This window comes from Lepisosteus platostomus, chromosome 7 (assembly GCF_059453375.1).
Source record: "Lepisosteus platostomus isolate fLepPlt1 chromosome 7, fLepPlt1.hap1, whole genome shotgun sequence".
Lineage (NCBI taxonomy): Eukaryota > Metazoa > Chordata > Actinopteri > Semionotiformes > Lepisosteidae > Lepisosteus > Lepisosteus platostomus.
This window is the reverse complement of record NC_142617.1, coordinates 62509668-62535813: the sequence shown is the minus strand read 5'-3', so window position 1 is coordinate 62535813 and position 26146 is coordinate 62509668. Positions and strand designations below refer to the sequence as shown.

At 40.0% G+C, this 26146-nt stretch overlaps 1 protein-coding gene and 1 long non-coding RNA gene across 3 annotated transcripts; one reads left to right on the top strand and one right to left on the bottom strand.

Moving 5' to 3' along the window:
* Nucleotides 1–2813: 2813 nt before the first annotated feature.
* Nucleotides 2814–12971, bottom strand: LOC148659430 (uncharacterized). Its single transcript, XR_015940472.1, has 5 exons — nt 12835–12971; nt 10088–10244; nt 8241–9223; nt 4893–4988; nt 2814–3459 (listed from the first exon to the last, which is right to left on the bottom strand). It is a non-coding gene; the product is annotated as an uncharacterized LOC148659430 (long non-coding RNA).
* Nucleotides 12869–26054, top strand: ciartb (circadian associated repressor of transcription b). 2 transcript variants are annotated; one of them, XM_088641648.1, is made up of 6 exons: nt 12869–13017; nt 16694–17213; nt 19316–19391; nt 21433–21511; nt 23093–23219; nt 23915–26054. In XM_088641648.1, the coding sequence occupies exons 2-6, from the start codon at nt 16731–16733 to the stop codon at nt 24290–24292; spliced, it is 1143 nt and encodes a 380-aa protein (XP_088497774.1). In that variant the 5' UTR covers nt 12869–13017; nt 16694–16730; the 3' UTR covers nt 24293–26054. The 2 variants fall into 2 exon arrangements, with proteins under 2 accessions (XP_088497774.1, XP_088497775.1); XM_088641649.1 differs by lacking the exon at nt 12869–13017 and adding an exon at nt 13080–13250.
* The last annotated feature ends 92 nt before the right edge of the window (nt 26055–26146 follow it).

Here is a 26146-nt window from a genome sequence, read left to right as displayed (position 1 = left end):
TGAAGTAGCCAAGAACTTCTCAGTAAAACAGTTTCTTCCATTAAACACCTTTATAGATTTAAAAATATTTTAGATTGATGTCAGGAAAGCGAAACTAATTCTCAATAACAACAACACTTTTCCATACAATGACAAAGAGTGCTGTATATTGTCAGTAGTCCTGTAATTAAAAAAGTAAACTGCTAAAACATTTGAGTTACTTCTGGGCGTCATGGATAAGGCCTGCAGTTTGTACCAGCCTGTGGTATTTTGGAAAGGTATGCGGAGGCTTCAGTAAGTGATCATCTGTCCTCACAGGCAATGGCATGGACTTCTTGACCTCAGACTAAACGACTACCCTCCCCCCCCCAGATTTTGGAAATTCCTTGCAAGCTGCCTTTGCTTTCTGACTGTTGAATTTGTTAGGCATGCCCATTTGTGCTAGCAGATGCTGGTATGAACCCAATAACCTCAAGCTGAAAAAACCTCCTGCTATTAAAGAGAAATAGGTTCCTCCTATCTTCTTACGTGAGCCTGAGAGTAAATGGGCTCTTAACATTCTAGTGCTCTACTTTGTTATGGTTTCTATTCACGAAAGCCTATCCTGTCTGACATAGGAACGGTATGTTTGTTTAAACAGATCAAGTGGAGAGTTGCTTGTGCAACATCTGCACTTGACATTTGCCCTGAATCTTTCCAAAAGTTAAAGGTGGCCTGAAAAAGTGGCTAAGCATATACTGTACTTCCTATTTGAAAAGTGAATGACTAGAATTGCTACGTATCGAATTGGTTTCTCTGTGATTGTAAACAACACATTTATCTAAAATAATAAAAGTGAAAACAGATTGAGTAAATCATTGCATGATCAACCATGTATCTGAGCCATAACTTCCCATCTTTCTGTGCTCTCAGTATGTGGAAGAATGCAATACGTTCAGTCAGGCTGGTTTTCAGCGTCAGTAGCTATTCAGTTGTTTTGACTTTCAAAGCAATTCTCTCTCTTGCAGGGTATCCCCAACTGATAAACCTATTCAGTTCTAAAACAGACCTTCCAAAAGTAAGAATAGTTACACAGTAATCTGGATCCACCATCCTCCCTCCTCCTTTGTCATAACCAGAAACTTGTTCAGTTAAAATATGTTTATTATTTTCTGTGTACTGTATTTATGTTGTACATGCAGTTTTGTTGTGTTTTTATAGGACCCTTTTTCTTTTCACTCATGTCTGACACATGCCCTTTTAATTTTAATTTGAAGATAAATGAGTGTAAAGCATAAAGGTTAAGGTTTTCAATAAATATGTAAGTTTGTATAAAATTATAACAAGCACAGGGCACAACCTGTTGATAAACAAATTAGGAGGAGCATTCAAACATTATGAAGTGTGAGATAATGTTCTTGTCCAGTTGTTTCTTGGTGAATTGGTACCTATGCAAATAACACAGAACTATGTGCTGAAATAGGCTAAAAGTGAGCAGAAGCATGAAGGCAGCTGGAATGTATCAAGCTGATTTCCTTTGTGTAGCACAGGAACGGAGTTTGACCTTGACTTGTGTGTGCATGCTTGTGGATTGGTATTTACTAAGTCCAGGGCTAACTATACCCCAGTCAGAAAGTCTAATTCCTTTATCCTTCAGTTTAAAATGAAATCAATTACCTTAAAAAAGCTCAGCCCACCAGTAAACGCACATCACAACTACAATTTAAAGAACACATTTGAATTTGATTTGCTGGTATAAGATGCCATTTATCATACAGCAAGTTGATCTAAAAGATTATACATGGAATTAAATCATACTATTGTTACAGTAGTGATATTTACAATCCCTGTGGAGAAAAGAAGCTAGAGTAGAGTTTCAAAAAGGCTCAGTACTAATTACAGATGGGTCAGAGTGTTTCACTCCTTATAGAAAACAAACCCAAACCATGCTGCTTTACATAGATGTAGCTAATTAAAACTTCAAGGCCATTTTTCCAATGTTGAAATTGTTCACATTCATCAGGCAACTATGTTAGTCGATCTTCGAGAGGGTTGGTTGGCTTTGTGGAAGAGGGGAGGGGAAAGCACTGTGATAGAGCAAAGGAAACCTCTTAACAGCAGGATGTTTGACGATGACTTGTCTCACCCATCCTCACTCTCAAGTCTTACACTTATATAGCGCTTTTCTGGACACTCCACTCAGTAATGGGGACCCCTCTCCAGGATGCTGCACATTGGTGGTGGTGGAGGGGATGCCCCATTACCTATAAAGCACTTTGAGTGGAGTGTCCAGTGTAAGCAATTATTATTATTATTATTTTTATTATTATTATTATTATTATTATTACTACCACCAGTGTGCAGCTCCACCTGGATGATGCGACGGCAGCCATAGTGCTCCAGTACACTCACCCAACACCAGCTATCAGTGGGGAGGAGAGCAGAGTGATGAAGCCAGTTCAGAGATGGGGATTATTAGGAGGCCATGACTGGTAAAGGCTAGGGGGAAATTTGGCCAAGACACTGGTGGAACTTCCCTGGAGGTTCTGAATCAATCATGTGTCCAATATCTCAGCCCCCATTATACAGAATATCAAAAATGGAAGAAAGGCATTATTCATTCTTCATCAGGTACCAGCTGGGTTAGAGTCTGCCACTAGCAAATTATTTGATTGCCATGAAATGTACAAATACACATCGAATGTAGGGCAGCTATCTCTTTTCCCTGTGGTCTGTGGTGTGGGTGATGTCTTTTTCTACACTGGGTTATGTTATAAACCATCTGTTAAGAATGAAGGAAAATCTGATAATACAGTTGCACTTCCTGCATTTTACAGTTTTCTGTCTAATATTTAGATATGGATGTGATAGAACCTTATTAAACAATAACAATACTGAAGATTTGCATATAGGCTCTCGAAATCACATTAACTAAGCTGCAGACTTCAGTGTTGCTGCTGAAAACAACTGTTGCTGCTGACTCTTGACTTCTTCTTATTTAGGCCTAATGTAAAACATAGCGAGACTGAAAAGCAAGAACTAAAGAAAGACTTACTCAGAATGAGGGAAAAGCAGTGATCAACTTAAAATGTAGACCTGTAAGTCTCCACTTTTAATGGGCTGTATGAAGTGTGAAGTGCACCCGGCTCCCATTTCACAGGGCAGCAAAGTCCTTGAGGTCAGAGGAGGGGTCAGACACACTCCACACTCCAGATCTGCTCCAGGATCAGAAGGCAAAAGTCACCTATTCCCTGTCCTCAGCTCAGCATGCTGCCAGGTCCCGCAGGGATTTAGCATCTCCCACTGGCCCCAGTAGTGCTATCCCTGTGTGCTGATGACACACAGTGACATCAGAACCAGTGAAGCCGAGACGCCCGGACTGCCCACCCGGATAGATCTGCCACAATGACTAAAGCTGTTTGCTAGTCTTTAGTTCTCTCCAGTGTTTGGTGTTCTTATTGCTCATCTCCGAAGAAAAGGTCATTTGTCTTCTTCCAAGAACTTTTAAAGACAGACAAGTTCTTCCTAAGTCATTCCAGTTTTACAAGAACATAACATCGGTCTTTCACTCTCTGTACTTTGGAAAACACTCAGTTTCAGATTTATTAGTCCTGTCTATGCGCATTTTGGAAAAAAAAAAACAGAATTATAGCAGCACTTACTACATTGTGTTCCTTTACTGTTCATTTGTTTAGCATTTTTCTGTGGTGTACTGGACCTTAATGTTCAGCATCCATTTCTTCAAACATGCAAACCTTATACTTCAAATGTCTGCATTTTATTGTAAAAAATGTTATAAATCTCACAAATCAATGATTAAATCTATTATCCGTTTGCTTACTGTGGTATTACCTTACCAGAATGTAACATGCTTCTAAAATGAGATCAAAGATGATGAAATAAGAATAATTACGACCAATTAGCTCACTTATTGGAGCTTGTCAATGCCTGCTTTTTGAAGGGGCCTGAACGTTTTCAAAGGCTTGGCCTCACTAAGAAGAACTCCAGCCAGAAACAGCGCCCCTTCTACTCAAGGCTATCCCACAAAAAATAGTGGTTTCTGGAAACAGTCCAGGTACTTTTTAACTTTTAAGGCTTGGGATGGAGTCCAAACAAAAGAATTATAATCCTAATATGGGCCTCGCAAAGTTATGCAACTGTATGGTCATAGTTGCTGGAGCCCAATAAATATATCTTATGTAAACCCCACGTTTTTGTTCGTATGCTCAACACAAAACACAGATCACTGCCTAAGGATAGTTGCAGTGCAGGGAGAAATATTATTCTAACTGAATCATAGCCATACAGGCAATGATAATGACTAGAAGTGACACATTTCCATTTTCAAGTTGGTTAGAATTCCAGTTCTATCTGTGTCAATACTGAATACTTTTCACAAAACTGGTTATCAGTGGCCAGACTGCAGTCTCGCCTCTGGACCATTTGAACATCAACTTAACATGGAATCTTTAGCTGCCGTATGTGCTAAGATAATCTATCGGTTCATTTATCTTGAAGTAAATGTTCTGTAACATTATAAATGAGTATAAAAACCCACTTCTCCATTGGTATCTAAACATAATCATGCAGCTGAGGACAAATGGACGACGACTGCAGGTCTAGTTGTACTTTTCTTATGCTCAGCTCTTTGCTGTGACTAACTCTTTGGTGTTCTGCCAATGTTTGTCCTTGGGAATGAGATATAACCTCTTAGCTTCATGAGAGACCTAAAGCAGACTACACCTTATCAGCATCTGTGGAATTGACTGCTAGTGCCGTTTATCAGCAGTTGAAATTTATCGGTGCGAATCCAGCCACTGTAGTGCTGTCATATGGTGAATACAAAAGTAGGCATCTTTATTAAAGACCTACACAGAAATGCCCACATGGACAGACAAAAGGACATGTTCACATGTACATCAAGTCAAACGTACACTGGTCTGTGGTGTTGATTTGGCGATGGCACCACTGTGTGGTGATCTTCAAGTATGAGATGCACTTCTACACATGTAGAAGGAAAGTTTGAAAAACTATATTTAAAAATAAAGAAGAAGAAAATATTTGTATTTGAAATAACATGATCATAAAAGTCGAGAACTAGAACATTTTACACACATAAACCTACTATATTTACAGAAATGTACAGAACAAAGATAAAGGAACCAATTGAAAAATAAATTGTAGATGTAATAAATGAGAAGCAGTGCACATAAATACAGAACATCCATTTAGATACAAGCCACAGCAAATGACATTGCTGATAAGGGAGACTCTGTGAAGAATTATGCAACAATTCATAAAGCTAATTTCACTGGTGGAGCCTTCACGGTTTTCAGCATCATGTGTAGCCTACTCATCTGTATGTGGACTGATCTGAAGTTACATAACTGTGTTAAAATACACTCCAGTCACATGTTGCTTTCAGCCTTGAAGCTAGATATCTCGGTGTCACTTGAATTGTACTGGCAGTGGTTCAGACATTTACAAACTGCCATTAAAGATTCAGTTGTGATTCCTTGCCAAAGATTCAGCCTCCATGTGAACAGTGTTGAAAACAGGGCTGGGCTAAATTTCCTGGGGACATGTGACTGACTTCTGCATCTTCAGGAAAAAGGGGAAAGCAGACCTTTAAAGTACCACCCACAGGGTTGAACCGAAGGCCTTCGAATTGCTGTTGAGACTGAGCCCACTTTCCACCAGTGTGCCCATTAACCTTTCACACGGTTGGGAGAAACAGACGATTTGTGAAGAACTGACAGACACTGGCTGGCGGCAGGCAATTTGGTACTTCTGAGCTGGAGCGCTTGTGGTAACTTTTGTTGCTGAACGAATAGGTGAATTGAAACAAACTTTAGCCCCTGCCATAGGCATTATTAACTACGCTTAATAATGGAATGGAAGACAAGCAAATTAATGGCAATATTTGTTTAAAAGGGATCAAACAAATTCTTAGTTCTTTAAATAGATGTTATTAAATCACTTAAAATGACTTATTTTAAAATATGTATTATTAGATCATTAAAAGCTAAAAGTAAAGCTGCAATGGACAGTTTTCTTTATGGTATCCGAGTCTAGTTAATTATTTTTTCACAAAGAATAGTTGCTTTGACCTGCAATGGTTTTCAGAAGCTATTGTTTCTTACTTGCTGTTTAAGCTATTGCATCTTTTAGTACTTCATTTAGCACTGTTTATGAATCAGGCCTTTAATAAGACTTTAGGACAGTAATTCGATTATTTAGTTTAATTCTAAAGTTTATTTTTTTAATCTAAATGTAAATCATTTTTACATCAAATCTGTTTTGTCCAGTGTGGTGAAACACTGAGCTGAGCTGATGAATTGGAAAATAGTCAGAGCTTGCCAAGACACATCTTAGCTGAGACTAATTGTCATGTTCTTAAAGTCAATAAAGAGCACTATGATTTGGCAGGGTGTTTGTGACTAACACTGCCTTCACATGATAAAAGTGACTATAATTGACTCACACTTTCAGTTTTCACAGGCTCTTCTCCCTCTAGTACGATCTAACAAGAATATAAAGAGCAAGCAGCACTATGTCTTTGAAAATAAAATACCTAATGCTTTACCTTAGTATTGTGCTACCCAATTTAATGCCAATTCAATATACAAGAATAATATGGTGGTCATTTTTTATACAGTCCATATGACCCAAATGTCTTTCTGCAACTTAATCTCAGGATGCATATTTGTGCATTTACACAGCATAGGGTGCACAGGACACAAGAACATAAAAACAAACAGATACTACTGTACATTGAATTGCTTACTCCTCTTTAGAAATCCTTAAAAAAAACAATTTCACTTCTCCAGCGTGTGTGTGTGTGTGTTGGATTGGCTGTGGTACTATAACCAATTTTTTTACCACGAAACCTACAACTTCATGGATCCAGTAGATCCCTGAACCATTTTACCTTTTTATTGCAGGAGTAGGTAAAAGCATATTTATTAAAATTCCCAAGCACAAACGAAAGAGTTTCTCAACCCTGTACTTGCATTCATCATTTCAGCAAAGTCTGAATTGAATTCTTAGAAATGCTTAATGTTTTCTGTCACACTGTAAGGTAAAGTCAATACCAGAGCCACAGTGGCTCATTAGACCTGAGCTCAGCTTGGTTTCTGTAGTTAAGCGGACTGGAGAACTTCAGTCCTTAATGAACAAAGTAAATGTTACTAATAACAAAAGACATTTTAAAGTTGGGTGAAGTAAGGCATGACTTCACTGTGGTCATCTGTGGTGCCGTCTGCTTCCTGGTTGAATGATCTCTTTAATCCCTGTTTTGTTCCCACTAACGAACTGAGCACTGGGAATCTTTTCGGTTTTCACTGTCTACACTGCCTCACGTGCTACTGACAACCACAGCATGCTTCTTTCTGTATGGCAGCTTCTGGGACAGCTCGGGCTACAATTTATTCATCCCTCCGACTGTGTAACGTGCAAAATCGTGAACATCAATAACCAGCTGTCATGCCAGAAAATACCCTGATGATGGGCACACAGTAGGCAGGTTCTCAGATTCTTTGGTGCCATCTGATCTATCCCTGTGATGAAACACAAAACCAATACCTGGATGAAGAGAGCACTCTTCTTTCAAATAAGAAAAGAAAAGCGGGGGTGGTACACCAATAAACTAGACCAAACCTGCACTGCTTGCCTTCAAAGAGCAGGGAACAGCTGCTAAATGAAGCAGTGCAGAAACGCGTTCCTTCACCACAGACCTGTTTAAAACCATTATCCTCATCAGAGGAGGAGGGCTTGGTTTCTGTAACTGCATATTCATCCAGTTTTTATCTTTAATTAGTCTTTGGAGATGTAAAGGCCGTCACTGGGTGGTATTTTACAAAAAATGTCTGTGATAAATAGCTCTGCGTTATCATCTGCGGGCACAAACTTGAAAAGACTGATTAAAAGAGTCTTTGTGAGACCGAGTATGCAAAAGAACATGGCAAGGTTTTCTTCTTTTTATGAATGAGACCAAAAAAGAGTGATTCTTCGCATGCTTCCGGATCCACGTGTGAATCATCCCTGCTTTGTGAAAGCTCTTTTAAATCGGAGTGCCAGCTCTCAGCTCTGTGACTCATTACGCCCCTGACTCAGTGGTGAAGAGATGCTGGGTTTCTGCACGTCACCAAGAAGGAATGCCTCCTTACAGGCTGTCATCTGTATTGGTGTCCTGTGACAGGCTTTCAAAAAATGATGTTTGGCATTGTCAGGAAAAAGTGTGGTTAATTAAACTGGATTGGCTTTTTTCACGAATACCATACCTGTACGTGTTGAGACTGTGGGGCTTCAGCTGGAAGAATCCAAGAGGCCTGGCATGTAGGAGTAGAGGACTGGTTCGAAGTGCAGACCGAACTGTAATGGGATGGGTCTGATAATACACGGCACAGGATGATCCAGCCGCCCCTGACCTGCTTAAAACACAGGCCCTGTGCTGGAACATGAAAACACAAGGAAAACCCGAAAAAGAAGAAAGCATTCAGTCCATCTAGTTCATTTAGTTGTGAGTAGCTAATTGATCTAAAAGTCTCACCCAGCCTTTGCACGGTTCCCTACTTGTTCCATGCTCCCACTCATCTTTGTGTAGAGAAGTGCCTGCTGTTCTCAGCTCTGTGACTCTGACACAGTGGTGCCCTTCTCCATAGCTTCCACCTGTGTTCTCAGGTTCGTGTTTTGAACCTGATTCTGAGGACTACCGGTGGGTTGACTTCATCAATTCATCAATTCATCAATTCACAATGAAGATTGGGAATATTGGAATCACTTTTCTTGTAGTCTTCACTGTTCAAGACTTTTCTGGACATCCAGAGCAGCAATATGTTATGTGTAACATAACAAGGTAAAGAAAACAAAAACACAATAGTTAATATATTAATGAAGTCTTATTATTTCTTTTGATTTAACTTCTACATTTTAACTGTATATCCTAGCTTTCTGTTGGTCTCATTATTACTTCCCCTCATTGACTAGTTTCTTAGTTTTGTGATTTTGCTCTGGACTTCAAAATATTCGAACTATAACTTCAATCAAAAGCTTCTTTTGAATCCTCAATTGTAAAAAGATTATTAAGTTCCAGTGATCACAGAATTAGATCAGCTTAGTATGTGAAATGAAGAAAAGCCTGTTGGATATTGAAATGAGAATCTCCTTGTTTGTAGTGTCTGCCTGGGGCAGAGAGGGAGGTTGGAACAGCTGGACATCTGTACGTGAAGACAGGTGTTAAACTCTTAGAGATATGTTGCCAGATCTGTAAAAGAATATTTAAATCAGTCAGTATGAGAATGTGGTTTCAGACAGGCCCAAATGTGGAGGTTTGAAATTATTATTTTTTTCACATGAACTGCCACATGTAAATGGCAGAAATAGAAAATGGGCCATTTCTGCTTGCACTGTGGATTACATGTGTTATTTTATCTATGGCAGAAAGAAACCGGGAAACTTGACACATTACACTGACAAAAAGCACCTGCTTTCACATTCATTTTTCAATCTAAACAAGAAACAAAATGCTCATAAAAGCGTGTCCTTTGAGTAGAAGGCATTGAGAAAGCAGGGGTGGGGGCTATGGGTTGTACATGGGGTTTTTTTTCAGAAGGCTCACAGCTTCATTTGGAGACAGCAGTGAAAAACAATCAGGATTCCAATAATAATGTTTTAAATACGGGTCTGCAAACACTGCTCCTTTTGCATACTCGGTTTAAATGACAAACTCGTTGGCACTCAATAGGCTAAATTTATGAACTGCTGGAACTGTATCTAACCTGCCTTTAACTTAACCAGTGATTGCCAACTTGTAGCTCTATAAATGGCTCCACCAACTACCATAAAGAAACATCAGGCTTTCTGAAACCTCTCCCAGCACACATTTGAACCAGACAGGATTGCACCCCGTTGTTAAAACTGTCTGGAGGGCGTCTCTGTCCAAATTGCACTCTGCCGTTTTCACAGCCTCACCGCTCACGTGGAATTCTTTCGAACCAAAAAAAAAGAGGGGGGGGGAGGAAAAGAGACACTTTGTTCCTGCTAGTGATTGCATTAACCATGATTTTCAATTAAAAAGCCAAGGACTGAAAGGAGAGGATGTGGGCGGGTGTCTCCCACTTCGACTCACGTTTTTCTGTGAGGGGTTATGACTCATTCGCTTCAGGCTCCACATCCTCATCTGGCCTCTCACCAGAACAGTTTGGAAGCAGCAAATGAGAGCCTTCGTGAGTCACTGGCTGTGTCTTCTCCCTGTTTCAGATCTGCTTCATTCACGTAACGATCAGCTAAAAATAAGAAAAGACAGAGACGCGGCTCACACAAGCAGAACTTTCCGCCGCCGGGTTCAAAGACGTGACTGCGTGCTGGCTCAAACCTCAAGCCTGAACAACAAGCAAATAAACAACCTAGCAAAATCATCTACTTCCAGACAGACAGCACAACTGGTAGAAAGATTAAAAATGAGCTGCTGCCAGAAGTGACATTTTTCTGAGACAATGAAAGGGATGACGAACAGAGAAATCCTTCATTCCATTGGTTATGAAAAAAAAACCTCCACAAAGGCAGAAAATTATGTATTTTTGTTTTGGAGCAATGCTCCTCAAAAATAGCTTGATAGCATATGGCAAACACTAATATTACTATTGATAATTTAATAGATATTAGTTTAGATTCACATTTTGTGGTGAAAGGTAAGCCAGTATCAAAGTATCACTGCGGAAACAGGAATCTGAGATAAACACACAACAGTTCAAGGACGAAAGTCTACTATCAACTGTGAAATGACCACAAAGGAAAGGAAATATAGGGCCATTTTTGGTACAAGATGAAGACAATAACCTTGTCAAAGATACACTATTAAGCTGAATATTGTGACATATTATCTCATTTGTCAGCTACATATAGGTCGAACTGGTTACAAATGAAATTCTCGATTCAACACATTCAAACAGAAAGCGAAACAGAACCTGAAACACGCAGCGGTTATTAGCAACACGTTTGGAGATTTGTGTTTTGTCAAGACCTTAATTAAAATGATTTTTTGTATAGTATTTATATCTTAGATTTTGTATCCGCGATTTAATTCATATTATGGAGGCGTGTTCAGCACTGAAAGTACAGTATTTAACTAGTGTGTTCAGTTTGGTGTGTAAAGATTTGCTTCTGATTGCGCTCCAGAAATGAAAGGCCCTGGTTAAAATGTTGAAAGGACAGTTATTGTAAATGCTTAAAACACGCAAGATCCGGCATTTCGGGTGGGTTTAAATTTAGAGCTCACGTCGTCTGCTATTGTCAGTTCGGTCCCACGTCAAACACAACTTCCTTTCCAAAGCAAAACTTTAAACGTGGCTTTTCTGCTCTTGACATAAAGATCCTATAAAAAGAGAGAACTAAGTTTTAAAAACGGTCTGAAAGAGGAACATTTCTTCCACCTTTTTACTGTGATCTTTATCGCTTTCTCTAGAAGTCAAATCAAACATTTCTGATCGTTCGGGACAGTAGTTACAGGCCTGTCGAAAATCAAAGGAACGTGAATTTTTAGGGGAGTTAGGAGAACTTTGGAAAGAGACTCTATGCAACCCTCTACTGAAAAACTTCTTTAATCTTAAAGTATTTCAAGATTTTTCTCAATACATAAAGAACTAACGAAACGGTAAAGGGATTTAATTATTTTAATCCAAGATAAAGCATGAGCTCAGTGAAACAGGACACCACGAAAAAGGCCCACGCCAATGCAACTTTAAATGCATCTTATACTCCTTTAACATTTACATTATCAATTTAGAAAAAATCTTAATAATGTCATTCTCTTAACTTTAAGAAAGGTGTGTGTGTGTGGTGAGGGGGGATTTATTCGCGGTTACTATTGCTTTGGTGGGATGTATTCCCTAAATCATTTTACTGGTTATCTTGCAACGGATGCTTTACTTTTTCTTCTAGTTGGCGTTTTTTAAAAAAGTAACAATTTAATCAAGTGGGGGCAAAGTTTATAAAACAGGTACAGCTCGGCAGACACTAAGCAACTTGATCTACAATGTCAACACCGCGCCGTGCCAGCGAGCCGGGGCGCACGTGTCCCGATGGCAGACACGGTGTCCCCGGGCGTGGGTGCAATTCATTCACTCACCCTCCCACCCGTTCACTCATTCATCCCGGTGGCCGGCCACAATAGGCAACTGCCTATTGTGCTGTGAGGACGCAATGCGGAAGGCAAGGCCAGGTCGCTCTGCGGTGGCGCAATCGGATTAACTATCCACACAGCAATGATCTTCCTACCAGGCCAATCTGATATCGCCACACCTGCATTTGTGCGCTTGTGAAATCACAGATTGTTCTGTACACCCCAGTCATTAGACAGGCACTGCCTACGGCCTTTAACTACGGTTGACATAAATTAAATGAGGGCGAATTTCAACCGTCCGTTGAAGGGCACTTTACAACCGACCATTTCCCCCCCATCTCTTTTAGCCCCTGCCTTGTCTACGATTACACCGAATGTTCATTTCCAATTCATTTTAATAAAACGATGCCAAAGTTTTAGTTCTCTTCACTGCAACAGATGCCCGCTGGCTTTGCTGCCACCATGGGCGCCAGTCGGAGTAACGCTCGGGAGCGGAAGGCGTCCCCCTCCGGCGGCGCAGCGAGCCGGGCGGCATCAGGAGGGAGGAAAAGTTAGCCACCGAGAACAAAAGAAAAGAAAAACACAGTTTGACTCTCAGCCCCAGCCTGTCGCAATGAAACCGATCCCCGTGTCCACGTGTTTTCGTAATTTCCATGTCATTTAAATATGTAAGCCTTCCTCGCCTATCGGGTGGAGGTGGACTCCATCGCCAGCTCCATTTGTCAGACACTGGTCTGAAAGCGCAAATCACAAACCTGCGCCTGTTTGCGCCCGCCTCCCCAGACACGTTGCCTTGGGAGCAGTTACACGGGGGTGCCTCCGCCGGCCGAGATCCTTGAACCCACCTCAGCTCGCTGGAGCGACTGGCTGCTACAGCACTCCAGTGCGTGGATTTACTGCTGAACAAAGGAAAGCGCGATTCACTCACTTCTGCTAAGGTATGATACCGTCGCTTCATATAACCGCATGCTACCCAGGCCGACAGGAGGAGGAATATGTCAGACACGTGTGCATGGGGGGGGAAAAAAAAAACCGATCTGAAGTTCAACTTACGTAACATTTTATATCAAGATGTATTCAGACTTGCTCTGGAATACCCTGGGAACAGTCAAGGCAGGAGTGTTACAGTGCGCACCGTTCAAAGGTCCGGTTTGAAAGAAAGGTAGACAAGGTAACTGAATTCTTTATACATGTATCGAGTCCGGCATTTTAATCCATCCCTTAATGTAGCAGTCCTGCGATTTATTGGATGTGTCCTAAGTTCTTCATTCTTATACAAGAGAGAAAATAAAAAAGGCAGGGCGGAAAACGAGCGTTTCATCTACACAGCTATTTATTTAGATGTGATTAAGAAGAATTTAATAAATAGCAATGTTTCAGTGCCTAATCTGTAGCTAGTTGGAAAACAAGTGCATTACTTTTGTTTCCGCATCTTTTATTTGATTGACATCATCGGGGTGTTAGGGTAAAATAAAAATAAGGGCCCTGTGATTGAATTAAACTTTTCATCTGACCATTACTATTATGCTAGGTCTGACAGTTTTTACACCTGGCGCACACGTGCTGTGGTTATTCCGTTTTGCAGTTTTCCTCACGACGCAGCCCTAGTTTAATCTTTAAATATTTGCACTAGCCGAAGTCTCGACTCTCGTGACGGATGAGGTCGTTTGTGTTTGCTGGAAAATGTGGCGGGTCCGTCTCTTACCTCATTCTGCACGGTTCTCGTTCTGCTGTAGTTTGGCTGTTTTTATGCCAAATTACAACCCCTGTGGTGCCAGCTGTGAATAAAGTCTTGTCTTTGAGTTTATTGGTATCACCTTAAGAGACAAACCATCACGTTATGCAGACGAGCTAAAATGTGCAGTGTGCGGGCAGGGAGGGTATGGTCGTCTGAAAGATTCGACCGAAGGAATTTGCAGAAGGAAACGCTATACGTTTATAAACTTCCAAAACCTTTGAATTGTGGTGTGAATAAATTAACTGTACGGCGCCTTTCTTTTTAAAATTGTTTTAAAGTCTCATGCACCGATGGAATTGGGATGGAAACACTGGTCCTACAATTTATTAAAAATAAAATTAATTACAACTATTCTAGCAAGTAAAGGTCAAGTATTATATCAATAGAAAATAATGCGACATGATTATGGAACTCTTTGAAAAATGTCCAGTGTTGTTGGGTTAAGTTAAACGTGCATACGGTATATTCAAATGAATATTACAATTTCTTCAATAAGCAGTGATGCCCATTTAAAGACGGCCGATTTTCAGTGAATGCTTCAATTAACGTCTGTGTTCGAGTTTGCTAGCGTTGTACGGTTTTCTGTCGAGCTTCCGTTTGGGCTGTTTAAATGGAGTAATTTCCGTTATTGAATCATGCATTCCTTTATGAGGGTTTGGGGAAGGAGTGAGGGGATGAGGAGATGGCCGAGACCAACAGGCACGATTGTGGATACTCGCAAATACCCTGATCGTCAGGAGAAGCAGGTGTCAGGGGAGGTTGTTCATTTCGCATTTGTGAAACATCTCCCCTAAACCTGTAGATGTAAGGTTTGCGCAGTTCACGTTAAATGAATCTCTCCTGCATGGAAGATTTACCAACAAGATCTTGTAATTCTGCGGTTTATACTGGTTATCTTGATACATTTTTAAGACGTTTCCTTTAATCCAGATGTTTGTTTTCGTAAAAGCATGTTACCATTAATGGTTTGTTTACTATGCTGTTGTTACATAACGGTATCCCAGGGCTCAGATCAGCGGTCTCCTTAAACAGGGGGGATTAACCAGTTCATGTGTAAAGACTTATTTTCATTGAAGCCTTTAAAGACCTGTAACTGGAATGTACTTACAGTATGCACTTAACAAAAATAAATTGTGTTGCACTTTCGTTGCCAGTTAGCCTGTTCAAAGTTTATAAATTGAAAGATGAAATGGACACAAATGTAAAAAAATACCTTTTCTAGATTTTGATGGTTGATAGTTGGACGATTTTAATTGTGTTAAATTAAGATGATGCTGTTTCAAACTGTTTATATATGGAAGGAATGTTATGTAGAAGTGCAGGAAACACTTCATTTATGATACATTTTTATTTGTAGATTTTTCTTTTTTTGGTTTGTTTGGTGAATAGCAAAGTTTTGTGGATTTATAAGGCTCTTTTAAAAGTCTTTGTGTGTGACCCTGGGTTATTTGTTTTTACTTTTTATTTTAATTCTACTCCATTTCATTTTATGGTCAGGCTGTATGCTAAAGAATGAAGATGCTTTCAGTTTTTTCAGGTTTTTACGATGTCTTTAAGATTAAGGAAGGCACCATATTTAGTATTCTTTCTGCACTTAATGTTTGAAGTGGTGATCATTGCACGATTCTTGAACAAACGCCTAAAAACTGGCTCTTCGAAACTCCCCCATTTTAGCAGTTTTCCTGCATGTTTGTATTGTAGTTTACTGAAACCTTAAATCATTCTTCAGCATGGAATGTGAGTTAGTTTGCCTACGAACTGTGTCATGTCTTGCCTTAAGATTTGGAATCATTCATTAAAATGGAAATTGATTGACAGTACAGCTAGCATATGTTACCCAGGGTAGGAGCTGCCTCTCTGATCCCAAAGAAAAAGATATGATGATGATCTAGCTAAGCTAACCTGCTTAGCCCATTAACAGTTAATGGGTAAATTTACCTCAGTGTGCACCTGTGGTTTCATACCTCAGTGAAGCCTTTGTTTCATTTTGTCTTCTGCAACATGGAGTGCTGCAAAGCCTCAGTTATATAAAAAAAAAAAATCATGCTTCCTCCAGTGCTGAAACAGTTGAGTTTGTCGTACACTATTTTTGTTAATGCGTTAGCTCATAATGCTTCCTAAAAAGGTGCTTCCAACAGGGGCAGAATGTGGCTGCATTATAGTTAATATTGAAATGAATCTCACGTACGGTACTTTAGCCTACGATAACGAGACCTTATTATTTTAGGGTTGCTTAGTGACCTAATTTAAGGCCTAATTTTTAAATGAGCCATGTTTTCATGTTAAGTATCATTCCTGATCCTTTTTCTTATTACTGGCCATTTCTGCTGGAAACCGTGGATAAATTATTAATGTCATTAACAGGTGGGAAAGCTGAGATGATGTCCTGTTCCATTGTTGATGAGCTCAGAAAAGCCCACTTATCTCTCTAAATCTGTCTTGTATGGAAGCAGAGCTGGAATATGGTGCTACCAGCGGGCACATGTTCATATCTTCCTGCTTGGCAGAGCCCTTCTTCATTTAGCAGTTGTAAATTAGTAGGTGCATCTATGCAAAAAAACCTGCTTAAGGCATGGAACAAACCACAGCATCTAAACATGACGCCAGATACTGCAGTAATTAAAAATGACTCTCACCACTGTTTATTCAGCTGATTGTTGAATGGACTGATGGTCTTCTTCTGGCCTCTTGATCCAATATGTAGAGGGACAGGAACCCAAACAAAAGGTACCGGGAATGTTGAGGTTTGTGTTTCTGGTATATATTCCATGCTGCCAGGCCAACACATTTTGCAAGCTGCAACATGGCACCCTGGATGAATGAACGAGGTAGATCCTCAGCAGAGCCGTTGAAATAACACGCCTTTGTCTTTCTAGGTCAGTGATGAGTACTGGCGGATAGGCCCTCTGGCTGATGATGTCTGCTTCAGATTCTGACTGCTCCATAGACTGGTTGGCCAGCGACGATGATAGTGACAGCGTGTTTGAATCCGATTGTGACCGGGCCGATTCAGGGAGGACATTGCCCTTACCTCGTCAGCATCTGTGCCACGCCGGGGACACTCGGGAGCCTTGTGCCCCACACTCAAACCGCGCCCCATCGGAGAGCAGGCACGGCTGTGGCCTGGACAAGGGCAGCGTGCCCACGTGTGCGGATAGTGACCAGGTCTGCGCCCCGGCTGGAGCCCCGCGCAGGCGCGACAGGTCCTGGGACAGGAGAAAAGACATGGAGCCCCTCCAGGGAGAGCAGGAGGGGTCCTCCTCCTCGTCCTGCCCATCGCTGGAGCGGTCCGAGCGCTCTCCGGACAGGAAGAGGGACAGGAGCTTGAGGGACCCGGAGCGCAGGGAAGGTGGCCGGGCCGGCGGGTCAGAACAGGACAGGATGTTTGCTCACAAGGTGAGCTTTAGAGACTGGCTTTTGGGTTCAGTACAGGAAAATAACCCGTGAGAGGCAAAACAAAAGTGACAGAACTGACAACCCGACACCCCCCTTTCTCACCTTTTTTTCAGGTCAGGTGCTAATTCGTCAAGCGTGAGCGTATCTTTCCCTCGAGGGGAATTCGTAGTGCCCTTGCTTTCAGAAAAGTACCTTGGAGTAGTTGATTTGAGAAAGGAAGAGTGTGCTTGTCTCAGAAAGAATTAGAGTTAAAATGCCCGTTGTTGTTTTTTCTTAAACCTTAAAATTGCATGACCTGGTTTGACTGTTTTGAACTGGTTTTAAAATGGAACAATTCATTCTGTCTTTTACTGTGGAAGCCACACTTCACAACTAGTATGGAAAATATCACCATTTCAAGTGCAGAACTGGACTTTAATTTCATCCAGTTGTCGGTCCAGTCCACACTAATGCTGAGAATAAATATCCATTAATTCCTTGATGTTTCACATATAGAGAGCAGAATTAGTTTTTTCAGTTTTTGTTTTCCTGGATTAATGTAAAATTTTGGTCTGATTTGTATTTGGTAAAATAGCATTTCCATCTCTTAGATAAAGGATCTGATCTTTAGTGAGACCTTTAGTCCAGAAAACCCTAAGGGTTTTTTGAGGAGATTGACTTGAAGAGTTATTGGAGCCCCTCTCTGGTTTGTCGGTATAACAGACCCATGTCTCCATACTCACTGCCTTCTAGCCTTCCCCAATCATCATAAATTCAAAATAGTTAATTTTTTGGTCACAGCTGAAGATTTTAATTAAGATTGGAATCTCAAATTGGGTTGTGGATGTATTAGCCATTTAATATTTAAACAAGGTGTAAGCCATTAAAATGAAAAGATTTCCATTTCTGACAGTTCACAGCAGAAAAGCTGTTTTTAAGTAACTCCTGCAATACCAAAAAAATCTGTTGATTTTATATTGTACATAACGGACGTTTTGATTAATATATATGATACAAGATTAATAACAAAAATAATTGGAACAAACAGGACATTTCTAGATACACACAGCCTGTTTAGATGTAAGGAGTCAGAGGCCTTCAGAGTATCTAGACTGTTTAAGAAATAGTTACTCAAGCTTAGATGATTCTGTTTTGCAATACGTTGTCACTCTGTGATCATAGAATGTGCTGCTTATATCTCTTGTGTCACAGGAAGACCCTTGGGTTAAGCAATCTGGGTTTGGTGTTGAGTAATACAAAACCTTTGCCTGCTGGTTGTTTTCTTTATGGAAATTCTGGACTTTAGAGTATGTTTCCCAAGATATCAACCAGCTTTTTCTGCTAAAAATCTGTATGTTTTAGAGATAACTGTGGAGTTTCCTACAGTTCTGTTAACAATATTAAGCAAGGTGTGATTCAGTATTTTGCCCTTATTATTTCTCTGGCTGGTTAGGAATTGAAGATCTATACAAGTCTTAGAAACTGATGCAAGTCATGTAAGACATTGACATTTAGGTCAAAAGGTCACATTGGTGGTTATTGGAAGCATGTGTTTTTGGCGCACATTATTGTAAATGTTATGTTACTGTCTTTTTTATAATGTGTACATGAATTTGTTGAAGTATTGGATGCTGACAGTTAAAATATTTATCTTCCTAGTTGGAAAATTCTCTCTAGATACCTTTCTAAAACAGGGAAGACATTTTGAAATTGGATCATCATGCTTGATTCCCTTATTAAGCTTGTTGGGTTGTAAGGACCATGAATGGACCTTCCAACCATGAATAGAAGTTAAAAGTTAACAAATTAAGATTGCTCAAAGTTAAATAAATAACAGAACTTGACATTTCTTAGTAAACCAAAAATATAAATGGCTGTTTCTTATTTGTAGTATTTTTTCCTAATTTTGGTATATTTATAACAAAGCAAGAAAATGTTTACTATTTGATTATCATGCGCTAGTGTGTTTTTATTTTCCAAAATTTAAAATACACATCTACAGTTCATCTTAAAGATCAAATTCATAATGCAAGATTGTTTAACAAGCAGACTTCTATAAGGAGATTTAAAGGATAAAATGTACAGTGAAAATATCCTGACTTGGATGTGTTCTCCTCTTCCAGTGTATGGAGCTGCAGTGCTACATTCACCCACTGTCTTCAATCTTGAATGGCTTGCGATCTGGGAGATACAGACAGCGTAAGTGAATTAACCAAGATAAATGTATTGTCCCATTTTCTTTCTGCAACCTTCAGATGCACTAGTAGGTTACCATAATTCATTAAAATATGGTATTAAACTGAGGGCTTTGGGGGTAGTATAAATTGTGTGCCTCATTTTCCCATTTAGTTATTTAAAGGAAAAGCAGCTTTGCAGTAGAGCTGGTCAGCTGTTGGGTTCTTGGGATAGAAAAGCGTGCAGCCTGCATCAGACTGGAATATTTTTAGAGTTCAGATTGTGTTCTCATTTCATTGTGGTAGTTCTGTATAGAAAATTACACAATATTGCCATATGAACTCTTTTCATATGGTAAAATGACATTAAATGCCATAGATATTTCCAGTCTTAGATATATACCCTCATATTATTGCTTGCTTACATTTATCATCTTGTTTGTACTGTGCTCTTACTACCAGCCCCAGACTAGAACAGCAGTAATTACCAAGACTTCCTCTTCCTGTCTGATTAATAATTTCCTGCACAACTGGAAAAGTCTGAAAGACCGATGCATAGCTTGTGAAATGACCTCACGTCAAGGACATGTTGTGTTCAATGACTTGTAACTTGTAAATAATACATTTGATGCAGTTCAAATTTTCATGTTAGCTCCATGTTTCCTGAAAATGTAAAATTAACCAAGCAGAATGAATGCATTTGCAATGATAAGATTACTGGTAAACACCATTCTGCTTCATCAGGCTGTGACCAATGACAATTGGCCATGTTTTGCACTGATCACTCAGTGTTTTTCCTTCGTTAAGTAGAAATGCATTTGATGTGTGAAGTTTTAGCCAGTTGTCTCTTCTGTAACAGTCCTGATGGATCTATATTTTATAGTACAGTAGCTTTGTGGTGTATAGAGAGGGAAAAATATGAATGACAAACTACCTGACAGTGAATCAACTGGTAAATGTGATGGGTTAGCTACTATAACCCTTCGTACTGGCTGCTCTTGTGTAGTCGTGCCTTAAGTTGTTTTGTTCACATTTTTGAAGATTCTAATAAATGTGAATTTAAGATTGTAAAGTGACGCATCTTAGTCTGGGCAACAAGAAACCCAGTTCGATTGTAACAGTCTAAATTGTTAAATAAAATTAAATATGAGTAAACACCAGTGCAGGCTCCAAGTAGATCTCTGATGCTCTGATAACTACGTGTGCTGTAACTCCTGATTATGTCTTAGGTGTCAAAGTCCTTTGCAGAGCACTGTATGTGTAGAGCCAGCTTGTGCTTTTTCACATTGCAGATTTCCTTTCTTGTTGTATTCGTCATTTTCATGAAGTTTTCAGTCATTTTCTTTTTTTCCAGTAGAATCAGTCGGAAACATCCTGTTACATCCCACAGACTTATGAGTAGATATAAATGTAAAATGAGTTCTGGCTGTTTTACATTTGCAAAATTTAAATATTTATTCTCTTAGTGAGAAAGGTGGCTGAACATAGACATTGCTTCAGTCTCCATAAGACGCATACCTTTGGCACAAAAACCCGTGAATATAAGGCATAATTCCATGCTTTATTATAATAGCCTGGATTTTATATAGAGTTACTCTCATGGTACATTGTTGAAACAATGTTGAGTTTCCACAATGACTGAGAGCAGTTGACCCTCTAGATGAGTAACGCCAATTGTTTGGGGTTTTTTGTGTTGGTTCAAGACGTGAAGAGCAGGTTGAAGAGTTCATTTCCATTTCTGTAACAAAACTTTGCATCATTCTACAGTAACAGGCAGTGACAGGAACAAAAGGGTAGAAGGAATTTGAACTTCAAAATCTTTCCAGCAGCCTCTAAAAACAAAGTTTAACAAGTTACCAGTCTCATTAAAAGCATTACAGTTACTGACAAACTCTCAGACAATATGAAAATGTATTATGGGAGTAAAATGCACATTGCATGTTTCCAATTTATATTGTTCATTGTGCACACATTTTCACAGCAGTGATTTTATATTAATCTGCATTAACCCATTCAACTTCACTGCTGGATTTAGTCACAATAATTTGTATTTTGTTTTTTTTTAGGACTAAGCAGTTTCCAAGAGAGTGTTGCCATGGACAGAATCCAGAGAATAATGGGTGTTCTGCAGAACCCATGCATGGGGTAATTACATTCACTGGTTTTCTAATGTTCTCTCTAGGTGTGACTGCTTACCCAGCCAGTCAAATCCACCCTACGGACAACAGCCAGTGGGGTTAATCACACTGTGGCTCCTCTGTTCTGTAGATTCTCTATAATGATGTCATTTGAACGTATAGGATAGCATCACAGTGACCACCAGAACTCCCAGGGAGTACAGCAGTGTGACTATTCTAGATTTTAAGCTTTCAGTTGCTTGAACGCGTGTCTGATTTCCCACACCTTCACAGAATAGCGTCTTGGAGTTTTCAGTACATTTAGTTCATTAGGAAAATGATTGCTTCACTTGCCACAAGGAATGTTAAATGTAGTGCTTCGAGGCAGCAGTAAGATGCCTGTGATTTTCCTTCAGGCAAAAATGTTAAAGGAGAGTGGTGAGGTAGCATGAGAATTACAGTGAGCTTATTGAAATAACCTCATTTGCAGTTGCTGGGTTTTTGATGATTTTGAAAAAAGTAAAGGCATATAAGATTAAGCATGTTATTGAAAAATCAGTTTCTGATCTAAACTGGTTTTCCTATAAAATAACAGTCATTGGAGAAAAGTGCTGGACTTTTTGAGCTGCAGAAGATTTGGTGCTGTAAAACCATTTATTAAATGCAATCAATTACGTGCAATCTGAATACCTAAAGGAGGACCTTTTTTCTTGTTCGGCAATGCTTGAGTACCTCCTCACTTGTGGATGGGGTATAAATTTAGTGCTTCCATGACAGAAGCCATGCTAATGTAGATTCCTGGATTCCCAGCTGCCCACTTCACATGCAAGACGAAGACGAAAGAGGGAAATATCTGCTCCCCCCATGAATTATCAGGCTGGGTTGTTACTATCATTGTCACATTCCCACAAGTGAAATAAAAATAGGTAACAGCCTGGAGGAGTGAAACTGTGGAGGGAATACAATTGTCTTTCTGAGCAGTTATTGTTCTGGATAATCTATCGCAGAAATTCAGCACATGCTGGGAGCACAGCCGGTGGCTTCTAGCCATGTGATGCTTCCTAATTCCAATTAACCATCTGTCTTAGAGTAATTGGAATTAATAAGGACTGCAGATAACTTGGTCCTGAGATCCTACCTTAATGAGTTTCTGGAAGGCTGCCTTGCGTTATTATAACTATTCACTTAAAGCTCTGGTGACCCTTTTGGCACAGCGTTAAGGCATATTTTGAGACCTTCTTAGCTGACCTATCACTGTTTGACATGTATGTTGTATTATGAGTAAACTCGCGAAGGATTTTTTTTGACAATTCCTCCCCTCTAAAATGTTAAGACTGGATTCGATGACGTCTTCATCTCTTAAGAAACCTTTAGACAGGCCACATTGATATGTGCTGAAGTAGATTTATTGAATAAAGGATTTTATTTCATTATTATTAGCCCCAAATCCATATTGTTCTGGCTAGACCACACAGGGTATGTTCTCAATGGTCTTTTTTTGTGTGTTTCATATTGTGGTCAGAAAAATAGTTGTGATCAATATTAAATGACCATGATGTGTCTTCTCGGTGTGTTGCACTTTCTAAAACACTTTGCTCTTAACTTGCAGCGAACGATACATCAACATCATTCTGCAGGTTGAGGTGATGCTGAAGAATTGGTTCCCTCATGTGAAACCCAGTGACCAACGCCTTGATGAGGAGACCCAGGACACCCCTCCCTCAAAGAAGCTGAAGGTATGTTTTTGTGCACGTTATTATGCTGTGGCTTTTCATGCAGAAAAGGACATTTGGTAAGAGTTTCCTTGATGTAAAAACCCACTTTTAATACCGAAAGTGTAAGGAATGTTTGGTTTGTATGCAGGACGTATTCCATAACCTTTAGAACAGGGGCTTCGTTTCATTTTCAAGTTAAAATATTTCATAGAAGATCTCTGCTTTGTAAAAAAGTTCAATTATATGATTTCCCTTGACACCGCCTCGCTGACACACCTCAGAGGTAATTGTGAGCAGTCGAGATTCCTAGATGGCAGTATTGATTTCTGTTGGAAGTGGCACTGGACACAGTGAGTTCACTGTCCATTTAGACCACTAGCAATTTCATTGCAAAGTCACTTATCCACTGGAGAAGCCATTTCAACCCTTAAACTAGATTGTTCTACAATATGTATTCTTCACTGTGCCTCCACTAAATTTCCATTCATTGTTCCTTATCTTTTTTTTAAAAAAGTACCTCAAACTTACGAGCATCCTTCTCTTTTTGGTCAGAAACTTGAATAGAAAAGCTCCCATATAAATCCAGTTGACATACTGTATTTTGAAAGCAAAGTGAGAGTAGGTCCGAAATGGCTAATTTACTATAAGGACTGGCTTTTCAAGTGTAAATTGGGGAAAAAAAAATCACAATCATTAAAACAGTTTTTTCCTTCTAGGTGTCTCCCTCCGGGATGACCCGGAATGCTCCAAAGGCCAGCCCCACGTCTTCTTGTGTTCTTCCTTCGAGCCACAAAGCCCACAGAAATATTGAACTGCCTCCATCCGGCACTACTTCATCCACAAACTTAAAGTGGCTGCACACCTCCCCCATCTGTACCCCCTCTGTGGAGCATGCGCTGGGGAGACTCGGCCACCGGGCCGCGGCCAGGGAGAGCGACGTCACGCAGGACAACGTGGTCTCCTCCAGCACCGACGGCCGCCGCCCGCCGCCGGGGAAGATAAACGCCCCCTGTTTGGAAAGACTGCTGAAAGCTACGGAGAGCATCATCAGCCATAAAGGGACAGGGTCCGCGAAGGAAACGGGCTGCTCTTAGTACAGGAAGTCGCTCTGGTCTTTTTGGGGAGGGACAGCGGTTCTGTCATCACCCCCGCCCCCCTGTAAGTTAGAGTTGCAGCCGGAAGGACGCGAGACATCGGTTCGGTTTGAACGCTGTCGACCGCAAACCCATTCCAACCTTCAAACTAGAGAACGTAGGCCTTGTGTATTGGCTCCGGAGGACATCGAGGTCTGGGGACAGAGGGTGGTGGTGAAAGTAAAGTAAATCTGTCGTAATGTGAGCCGTACTTTTTTACCCACGCCGAGGTTTAGTCAGCTGCGTTTATTTTGATAAACCGCCTTATTTGTGCAGTCCTAGGCGTACGTATTGACACCTTCCATCGCCAAGAGTTACTCCCCGAATTAGTGATAAATGTTGCTAAATATATTATTCACTGTAAAGAGTCTGTGACGTAGTAGAAGTCTATAATTATACCTTATATCTTTAATTCACCTGAAATTTGCTGGGATGAAAGAGTGTTTGGTTAACAGAAAGGAGATTAAGTAGTGAAAAAATTTCTACATTCTCAAGAATACTTTGCATTTCTTGGTTTTGACAAGTGTTGTTTGTCCAAAGACTACCTTTCTGATCAGCATTTCTCTATAAGAAATTGACTGCATGAGGAATGACACCCAAGAATGAGATGTTTGAGGTCTATTGATGATTAGGTAGAGTGCAACTTGGCTTAACCTGCTTGGCTGAGGACCAGCCTCCTGACTGTTGGACGAGGAGGCTGGGACCTAGGGGCAGCTGCAATGGTAGAGATAGGCTAGCAGAGGGGGAGAAAATGTGAGAGGGTTTTGCATACATATAGATGGAGCTTTAAAAACAATCAATTAAGGAATTATTGATGTAGAACAGGTAAGATGAAAGTGGCTTGGTTGTTGTCATTCCTCTGGAACTTCCATATAAACAGCTTCCATTTTTTTAAGAACAAAGACTCATTGCTGGGGATTAGTTGGGGCTAGGATGAGTATTTGTAAGACACAGCCATTACTTTTATAAGGGAATGGAATGTATGAGTAAAGTGTTTTAGGAACACTTTAAGATGTCTCGGTAAAAAAGAAGAATGAGTCATTGTCCAGATAGATTTGAGTTGTGATTGTGTGCAAGCAGCATTTTTTTGTTTGTAATTTCAGCTCTCAGAAGCATTAATGATGTGACTGTTACTTCATATTAGAATTTAGATTAATTTTGATACAACACTGCTACCTCAAGCTGATACCATGTCAGAGGTTAAAAAAGACCCTCTTAAGTTGAGTTGTCATGAGCCAAACTATCTGGGGTTAGGATGGGTGGGCATAAGCCAGTGTTTGTACACACAAGATACAGATGAGGTGTTTTAAACCCTGACTGGTGCCATTATGAAGAATGTGAACTACAGATATTGAAAGTTGGTCCAGGCCAATAGTGCCTGTACATCTGATGTTAACCTTTGCCTGTAAGTGGTTTTGTGAAGAAAGATCACCCTCGAGTACCCGTCTCCAAAAGACACACCAATCCAGGAATCTTTGAGCTCTTGCCATTTTCTGTATTGCAAGTAAATTATTAAAACTCTGCCAACTGTATTCTGTGGTCAAGTGTAATTCAGTACAGGCTGAATAATGTATACACTAAAACCACCAAATGGGGAAAGGTATTACTACGTGTAAATATTTTGAACAATGTTCCAGGTTGTTAATTTACACTACAAAGTGGCCTTTATAGTGTGACATTTTATACTTTCAAAATAAATGTGGTTATATTTGTTGATGTGAAAGAGTGTATTACATTTCTTTATATTTCTGAACTGAATTGAAAATGGTTATTTTATGGGTGTTCTTGTTCCTAAATCAGAGCTTTCAGCATCTT

Bases quoted from the DNA above. Each gene is read 5' to 3' on its own strand.
- ciartb (XM_088641648.1), top strand. From the start codon at position 16,731: ATGATGTCTGCTTCAGATTCTGACTGCTCCATAGACTGGTTGGCCAGC. The intron at 19,392-21,432 runs GTAAGTGAATTA...GTTTTTTTTTAG, and splicing joins ATCTGGGAGATACAGACAGC to GACTAAGCAGTTTCCAAGAG. The intron at 23,220-23,914 runs GTATGTTTTTGT...TTTTCCTTCTAG, and splicing joins CTCCCTCAAAGAAGCTGAAG to GTGTCTCCCTCCGGGATGAC.